Raw genomic sequence first — 9,393 nt, 5'->3', positions numbered from 1 at the left:
CCATGAATGTAAAAACTAAAAATGGAATAAGTGCATAATGAAAGATGGTTTTGAGAATGCCTTACACCCAGTGTACAACTTTGTTTCAACATCCTATATTAATTTTTCAAATTTTCACTATTATAATTCTGTTGATTTGCATTCACCTCAATCTGCTCATCTAGTATGTGTGGACAAAATGTGTGCCTTAAAAATCCTTCTATATCATTTGTAATTAAATTCTCATTATGAAATATTTCAATATCTAAAATGAATAAAACAAGAAAAGACTCATTTATTGCAATGTCGCTTAAATTATAATATTGTTGCCCATGTCGATTCCATGCAACATATCCCACAAAAAAATACTTTACAAATTAAGTGATCTTTGACTTCCTTCAGTGAATAGAAGTATATATTAATTCATGATTTGTATGGACATAAAATCTTTCTAGGTAAATTATGAGTTGGACTTGCAAAGTCAAGAAGCTTATGAACACCATAAATGTAATTACAACTCCATTTAGCTTTTGTAATCAAGCCCTTGTTCATATCTAGGGAAAAATTGACTTTGTAATTACTTGTTAAAATAAAGAGTTATTAGGCATATAGATGGAGTACAATTTCTATCAAACAAAGAAGTATAATAAATTAATTATAGTTCGTAATTAGCGCAAAATGCATGCTACTTTAAGGTGTATTTGCAAACTTCTAGCTAGGAAAACTTATGCATAAACTTTCATTTTTTATTTAATATGCTCAAGAGAATTTCATTCATTTGTGGGGCATATTATATATATCAGCACATAAACTTGTTATTTTTTATAAAACTAGATATAGTAGTTTTAAGGTATATACTAGTTTCACATTTTGTCTCTATGATTTTTTTATTTCTAGCATTATTTACAAATTCACTTCTTTGAGCTTAGTGTGTATTAAGTTAAAAATAACAAGTTCTAGATAAATTACTAGATAATAATAAAACAAAAAGAATATAGTTTTTACTTATAAATACACAAGAAATTTATTTATCTAATTATTTAGATTTAAGGAATAATTTACATTAATTACTAATTTTGTATTAGAAATTCCTAATCTATTTCCCTTTTTTTTCCTACAGATCAAGAGTAAGGGAGAAAATATAACTACATTTATGAATATATCCCTCTCATATTAATCTTCATGCCATGTATGCATGAAAACAAAATCTAATTAATAAAAAGGAAGCACTAACATAGATATTCATTATATGTTTTTAGTACAAAAAAATAATATTTAAAAAACAATAACAATCCCACTTCTCCTCTCAATTAACTCATCTTCTCCAACCTCACTCTTTCTCATTTCACTTAGGGATTTTTGTTATTACTTCGATTTCAAGCCCCACTTAAAATCGGTGCCTAAAAAACTCTACTTAAGTGGTTTAGAAACTGTTGCTATAAATCACTACCTTAAATCCTTTTTTTTTTTTTTTTGTTATGTATTCTCACAAAAGGGGCAAGTCATGTTAATCTAAGTACTCATGTGAACTCTTGATGATTTCCCTTAGGCAAGTCTTCATTCTCAAGGCCTATGGGGTTCAACTCCCATATTGTTTCCAACAAATACCTTTTAAATAGTGGGAAATATATACAAATACACAGAAGCCACACAATAAAATTCTAATGTATAAATTTTACTTTTATTTTTAGTAATTTAATTGTTGGTCACTTAAATTTATGAGTTTATTACCTTAAAAATATTTCATGGGTATAAGATGGGCGTTAACCTTGTTTTTTCTTTTAAAATATCAAATAATTCACTCAATTAACAATTAACGAATCTGCCACTCAAATTTATAAACTTCTCAAGGCGTCTATAAATATGTCTAAACCGCGGCTTCTGTCATCGCGCGCTCCTCTCTCTCTCTCTCTCTACGTTTGAAGAAAGCCGGCATTTGATAAAGGGCAAGATCTAGTAAGAGTCCAATACAAACCAGCGTCCTCCATTACATCCTTCTTCTTTTTCGGCAAACGTTCTTTTCGAGAATGGTTTTTTCGTCATCGGCAATTTATATTCTGCGCTGTTTTCTTGGATTGATTAGTTCTTATCGTTGTTTACAGCTATTCATTCAATTGAAAAAGCTCAGATTTTGTGGTAATATGGGGATTTCTCCGTATATAATGTTCGAGATTAGCCTTTAATTGAATGAAACTTAATATTTAAGACTATTCATCAAGCATATCTCACTTCTAACTTCTGTGGAGGCGATAACCACTGATTAGCCAAAGCTACGCGGATTGCTTGGGATGTATGAGATTAGCTCCAAGTTATTCGACTAAATTTTATACCGATACAAGTCTAGTTATAGGCTGGTTGATCAAATATTAACAATTTCAAGTTTTGTTGAGATTGTGGAAAAGAGTTAGTAAAAATGAAACATAAACAAGAGAGATACTACGCTTGGCTTAGAGATTTTATTGATATTGATTCCTTCATGTAATAATTTACTATCTGATCATTGACAACATAGACACGTGAATTATTAAAATCATAGACCATGGATATGGGTTTGAAACAGTACTATAATTTTTTATTTTTGCTTCCATCAAGCATCAATTTCATGACAACGTTAGACTTCCAATACATGTCGGAGGCATGTCAGACACATGTCATGTCTGATATGTGTTGGACACTGCATAACTTTTTGAGAACTACCGGTCTATAATAGTTTTTTACTTTTGTCATAAATTTGATAGTTTTCATTTGGTTGATTTTGGATTGCGGAGATAAATATTATTAAATCAATCTCAGAAGAACACAGATAACTTAAAAAATGATAGGTTTATCATAACAAAACTTCTTGTTATATTAAATCTATGAAAATTGTTATTTATGAATTGTTAATAAATATTAACAATTAATTGTATTAATTGTATTTTGTTAATGAAATGTTTAGCCTAAAAGTTCGCATAATCAAGCATGTAGTTATCGATCTTCTTGAATTTGTTGCACATGCTCTATACTTTGGGGTAACGGTCCCCTCCTGATTATAATGATCATGTAAAAGTAGTCAGTTGATTTGTTTTTCATCTTTAGCCCATTTACTTGAACTAATTGTTAGATGGTTCTTTTTTGGAGCCTAATAGTTTAGTTAAGGCAATTTACCTTCTCGACTACCTTGGCTTGCTTTATTGCTTTTGCAATTCATTGCGTTTACTCTATTATGAAAGGGCTTTTTATGTTTCAGTTTAATGTTTATATAAATTTCAATGAGGTTTTTTATTATTATTAAGGGCTCTTTAACTGCCATTTCAAAAAATGATAAGTTTATCAGATTCCATTATTGAGTGCATTCAACTAAAATTAATATGAACTTTAAACTCAACAAATCATTCAAAATTTTTTATAAGCGAGAATTCTTATTTCGAAAAATGATAAGTTTTTTAGATTCCATCATTTGAGAGGATACAATTACAACTAATATGGAGTTTAAACTCCACAACCCTTTTAAAATTTCTTATAAGCGTGGATCGTTATTTCACATTCAAACTGAGCGAAAGCAAGATCATCACTTTCTAAATCCTATTTTTCTTATACAACCAACTAGGTGAGCCCTCGGATGAATTAAATTTATAATATTATGGACAAGTATAAGAATCTACAATTTGTTTTTAGAGATAAACACTTTAATTGATAGACATGACCTACTTGAGATATAAAGTTGTTTTTAAACCTCATAATTTTATTAGAATGGAACATAGTTTATATCTTACACTGAAACTGTTTTTTGAAATTTCTTGCATTCTATTAATTTAGCTCATATATAATTCATTACTATACTAACACCTGGTTATAGCTTCTTTGAGGTGTGAAAGTAGCACAATCATGACTGCTTCAATTGCTTTCTCAACCATCTTCTCAATTCTATCATCCTCACAACCAATTTCAACCTCTTGGATGGGTTCGTTTGATGTTTCATTTGCTTTTACCAGTGGAGAGAAAGCTAAATTTGCAGGTTATGCTAAGGCTTTTCAAATCAAAGGATATGTCAAAAAGGCCAATACTGTTACTTTTAGCTTTAAGAGTGAGTTAGCAAAAATTGAGGAGGATGCACCTTCAGAATCACAAAAGGATGTTCTCAACTTTACCTATTGGAGGTGGCTCCTTGCGACTCTAATGAATATAAAAGTAACAATAGGGAAACAAAGAAACGTACTGGATTGGAAGCCTAGGAGATCTGAACTGTTCGCTGCTTCATTTAATCATGAACAGGTAATTGATAAAATTTACGTGCAGAGAAACTTTGTCAAATTATATGAGATTGATGCTACCGGAAAAGCTTCCCTTGAGACAATAATGAACCTTTTACAGGTCTAAAACTCCTATAGCCTAAATTTTCATTAATTAATTTTCTTATTTTCGAGTTCTGACTCTACTTTGCCCTTACAGGAAACAAGTGTTAACCATTTCAAAATTCTTGGGTTTTTGGATGATTCTGTTCGTTCATACCCAAAGATAGGTAGCGAAAAACTCGCATTAATCATACTTAAAATGCATATTCAGGTGGAACATTATCCTTCATGGTAAGTCCTTTCTATGCTTTTTATGATTCTTATACTTTTTGTAATTTATTGTAAAGCTATTTTACTTGACATGTCATCTGTTTTGTAAACCAAAATTTAATTCTAATTTTCCTATTGAAACAAACCAAGGCATTACCATTATGAATGCTCCTTAGAAATTGTCATTCTCTTGGGAATGAAATTCACCATGTAGGCTTTCATTTCTCTAGGAACCTATTCTAGATGTTTCTTTCTAAAGGTTATGATGTTGCATTATGATAGACAACTTAACACATTAAAGTTGCTTCATATAAAAAAAATCTCTTTTTTTAATGCAGGGGTGATGCTCTTGAAGTAGATACATGGTTGAGATGTCATAAAAAATTGAGTATGGCTCGTGATTGGCATGTATGCAATCTCAAAACAGGTCAAAGTATGATTCGAGCTTCTAGGTTAGCCGTTCATGAATGTCATAACTTTCTCCTTCAAGCCAAACCAAATATATCACTTGTTAAACTAATTATGCTAATTCTGTTTTCTTCAATATTTTTGCACTGATGCCACACGCAAACTTTCAAAGATACCTGATGAAATAAAAGTAGAATTAGAACGCTACTACAAAGATACTACTTTTATTTTGAATGGGGACAATAGAAAGTTCCCTAAACTTAATTTTGAGACTGCAGATTACATAATAGATGGCTTAACTGTAAGTTTTAGATTGGCTATATATGTTTGGTTTTAATTTCTTATTTATTGATATATTTTTTCTCTCTTAACATTCTCTCCTATATTGTTTTATAACCTTCAATTTGTTTGACAGCCTCAATGGGCTGATTTAGATTTTAATATGCTCGTGAACAATGTCAAGTACATTCGGTGGATTCTTGAGGTAAAATAAATGACTAGCTTCATTTACATTTGTTAACATTTTACCCCTCTTCTTGCTCTCTTTGGAAAATAATAAATAAAAGGCAAGAAGAGCAATAATATGTATGGAAATATTGAATCTAATTTATCTCTTATTAATGCCTATTCTTTAGTTGTTAGTTTGTTACCGTTCCGCTTTTGTTAATCCGTTGTTATGATTGTCTTTCCAATATGGGCTCATCATTAGAGATATTTTCACATCATATATTGTCATTTCAACAAAGGTGTATCATGCTTTCTTGTCTTAATTTAAGCTTTATGAATTCTTATTAAACATTTATTTTTATTCTCAGTGGCCATATTAGATGTTAATTCTATGCTTAAAATTTTTTTTGCACAACAAAAATAATTATGCAAATTTCTTGAATATATAAGAGGTGTAGTAGAACTACCTTTGTACCTTTTGTAGTTCATGCCATAGCTTGCTCACATATGCGGTTGTCAGAACAACATTGCTTATTTGAATTCTTTCAACTTGGATTTGGCAGAGCATTCCAATGTCTATGTTGGAGACACATCAGATGTCCAGCATGGTTCTTGAGTTTAAAAAGGAGTGTAGAATGGGCGATGTATTGCAATCCCTCGCTGCTGTCTCCTCTGTAAGCTCCAATTCCTCATCTGAATTTAAAATTGTGTGTAGGCATCTGCTCCAGCTCAAAAGTGGGCCTGCTCTTGTGGAAGGACTAACAACTTGGGTACAAAAGGTTTGAAAACCAGATGATTACTTGAGCAACATCCCTAAATCAAATGTTCAGACACTTGAAAGATAAATATAATATCCATAATAAAATAAAGACAGCTAATTTCTTGTCCCTATTTTAAAGCTCAAATGATGGTCTTCGCCTCGGCCTCTAGCGAGCAATTACAATAAATTGGAGGTTTGGTGTTCTTGTGGTATCCTTGTCTATAGTGCTTCAATTAATATATTACGAGTTAGTAGTTGTTGCTTATATGGAGGAATTGTAAGCCTTGTATTCCCATGTATATCTTTCGGTCAAATCTGGCTCTTATGTTTCAGAAAAAACTTTGTTTACATATGATATAAGTGTATTAAACTTTATAATCTATATATTATATTATCTTGGTTGCAGCATGAAACGCTCTACTATGATGTTACCGATTTGGATTTTGTGCATACTTGTCTGAAGGATATGGCAAATCAAGAGGTGGATGAGTTTATGTTTTTAAAATATTTAGCAATTAATCAAAAATAATTTCAAAATCGAAGGCATGGAACTTGTTGTGGGCTAGAATATATGTGGCAATATACTTATAATCCTACATCTTAGCGTTGCATGGATATCCAGCTCCACATAGAAAACTTAAGATTTTTACATGGAAAAACCTAGAATGGAGAAAAACCACGGGGCTTGGCCTAGTTGATAAGGATTCCACTAAAATTTGAGAAGGTACAGTGGGTTGATTCGCACCCGAGAGCGATTAGATTATAAATATCAACTGTTTGGTTGAAATCAATGGTAATTCAATGTCTTACGTCACTTGATGGTCTTGCAGAACTTCGGGGTCACCCAAAGATCTGTTAGAATTTCAGCATCACTTGAAAGTTCGTGTGTCAATTAATACAACCCTGGTGTTCGTAGGTGACTTGAAAGAACTTCAGGTGTTAGGTGGTAGTCTAGCAGAACTCAGGGCACCATGCGGTGGTCTGACGGAGCTTAGGACGTCAGGTTATGGTTTGGTAGAGCTCCGGGCATCAAGCGGTGGTCCAGCGGAGCTTAGGACATTAGGTTGAGGTCCGGTGGAGCTCAGGGTGCTAAGAGGTGGTCCGACAAAGCATAAGATGCCAGGCGGTAGTCCGGCGGAGTTTAAGGCATCAAGATGTGGTCTGGTGGAGCTTAGGATGTCAAGTGGTGGTCTGGCAGAGCTTAAGGTGTCAAGCGATGATCTGGAAGAGCTCAGAACATCAGGTGGTGGTCCGACATAGCTCAGGACAACAAGCGGTGATCCACCGGAGCTCAGGGTGCCAAGAGGTGGTTCGACGAAGCTTAGGACATTCGGTGGTGGTCTGGCGGAGCTCAGGGCATCAAGTGGTGGTCCGGCATAGCTTAGGACTTCATGTTGTGGTCAGCTGGAGCTCAGGGAGTCAAGCGGTGGTCCAATGGAGCTTAGGACATCAGGTGGTGGTCCGGCGGAGCTCAGGGCGTCAAGCAGTGGTCCGACGAAGCTTAAGACATCAAGTGGTGGTCCGGTAGAGCTCAGGGCATCAAGCGGTGGTCCGACATAGATTGGGATGTCATGTGGTGGTCCGACAGAGCTTAGGGCATCAAGGGGTGGTCCAGCGGAACTCCAGGCGGTGGACGAGTAGGCAAGGATGAAAGATCAATCTTTAATCTCTCTCTTGAATCCTTTAGCTCAGGGTCCCTTTTCAAGATGAATGACCTATTTATATATTTCATAGAGTTTCATGGCTTGTAAAAAGGAGGAGGATCAAGGGCAAACGAGGAGTGGTTTGGATGGATGGCTGATGTTGAATCCCTTAATCACGGACCTTTCGTTAGACATTTGAAGGTATTAATGATGTCGGAATTCCGTTATCCTAGGCTCGTTCAATTCATGTTATCGAGACACTTAACTAGACTATAGGCATGTCACATTTGGAAACGGTTTGGTATTCCAAAATATGGTTCATACCTTCTAATAGTTCATCGGATCCTTGATTCGGATCCATTTGGGCTCTAATTGAGTCGGATTTGGCTTCGTTGGGTTTGTATTTTTAAGACGTTCAGTTAGACAATTAGTTTGCTGAAATTGAAGTTCAGATGGTCCTAATTTTAGTTTTGGAATTCAAACTTGATTTTGCCTTGAGATTCATGCTTTATCAAGATAATTTTTTAATGATGTATCAGTTGCCCTCCTATTTTCTAACATCAAAACACTAGAAGTCCAAAAATATGTGTCCCAGGTTTAGAAGAATTTTTTGTGCGATTTAAAAATAAAAAATGTTTTGATCTTGGGCATAGAGGTATTGAACGGCTTTGAAATTATCAAAATTGAGCCCAGAATGTCGAAAAGCGGTGGCAAGGACCCAAAAACATTTTATTTGACCTTTTCGGGGCCAAAATTAGGCCCAAAATGGCTTGGGGCAGACTAGCCACCGGCCGCCTCCTCTATCGCCTGGCCCGCACCGCGGCCCACTTGGCTCGTGCTACCATACACACTCTTGTTTGCCTTGCGGCCCGCCTGGCCTGTGCTTCGGTAATCCTGGCCCACATCGCCAATGCTACGGCTCACGCTGCCCGGGCGTGGCTAACATAGCCACGCCTCTGCATTGATTGACGCCAACCACAATCGGCTTGGCTGCTGTAGGCTTAACCGCCGGCGCTTAAATAAAAAAAAATTAGAATAAATGTGTGATCGTTCCTAAGGATTTCATGCTCTTGTTGTATATTTAAATATTATATGTTCAGCTTTGCATGTAATTTTTTATGTTTTTTATATATAGTATGGATTTTCTATGAAAGTTTAAATAACTCGTCTTAAGATAAATCACATATCCTCTTCATCCAACTGAATAAGCTTGTCTATCATTAAGCATAAGTTTGTGACTTCCCCTTCTACTTTTGTTTCTGAGGAGTTTGAAGGTGAGTCCTCCCAGAATGCTCTCTACATTCTTTTCTTTCCCTTCCTAAAATTAGTTTTCTCCTCAACTTTCTCCTTTCTAGGATTAGTTTTACGATTCCGGCAATCAAATTTAATATGTCAAGGCTTCGTGTATTCATAACAAATTACGTCATTAAAAACTTTTTGCATTTTTGTGGAGCTTACCCTTATTCCACTACCGATGTCTCATTTTCTTTCTTTTTAAAAACTTCTGAATTTCCTCGTCATGAGTGTAATATCTTCTTCATCCATATGTTGTGATTGATCACCTTTCGTGTCATCCACTCTCAACGCAATGTTTTTCTCCTTTCGCTTGTCA

General features: G+C 34.6%; 2 protein-coding genes across 2 annotated transcripts; both read left to right on the top strand.

Annotated features, from left to right (window-relative positions):
* The first annotated feature begins 1,857 nt into the window (after window positions 1–1,857).
* On the top strand, window positions 1,858–5,081 carry LOC110108241 (palmitoyl-acyl carrier protein thioesterase, chloroplastic-like). The gene is made up of 4 exons (XM_020838802.2): window positions 1,858–1,935; window positions 3,818–4,332; window positions 4,411–4,544; window positions 4,862–5,081. The coding sequence occupies exons 2-4, from the start codon at window positions 3,847–3,849 to the stop codon at window positions 5,079–5,081; spliced, it is 840 nt and encodes a 279-aa protein (XP_020694461.2). The 5' UTR covers window positions 1,858–1,935; window positions 3,818–3,846.
* An 8-nt stretch (window positions 5,082–5,089) lies between these two features.
* LOC110108242 (dodecanoyl-[acyl-carrier-protein] hydrolase, chloroplastic-like) lies at window positions 5,090–6,546 on the top strand. The gene is made up of 3 exons (XM_020838803.2): window positions 5,090–5,232; window positions 5,347–5,415; window positions 5,942–6,546. The coding sequence occupies exons 2-3, from the start codon at window positions 5,374–5,376 to the stop codon at window positions 6,161–6,163; spliced, it is 264 nt and encodes an 87-aa protein (XP_020694462.2). The 5' UTR covers window positions 5,090–5,232; window positions 5,347–5,373; the 3' UTR covers window positions 6,164–6,546.
* The last annotated feature ends 2,847 nt before the right edge of the window (window positions 6,547–9,393 follow it).

The sequence above is a fragment of the Dendrobium catenatum genome, unplaced genomic scaffold (assembly GCF_001605985.2).
Source record: "Dendrobium catenatum unplaced genomic scaffold, ASM160598v2 fragScaff_scaffold_1317, whole genome shotgun sequence".
Taxonomy (NCBI): Eukaryota; Viridiplantae; Streptophyta; class Magnoliopsida; order Asparagales; family Orchidaceae; genus Dendrobium; species Dendrobium catenatum.
Note: the sequence above shows the minus strand (reverse complement) of the source record. Positions and strands in the feature narration are given on the sequence as shown.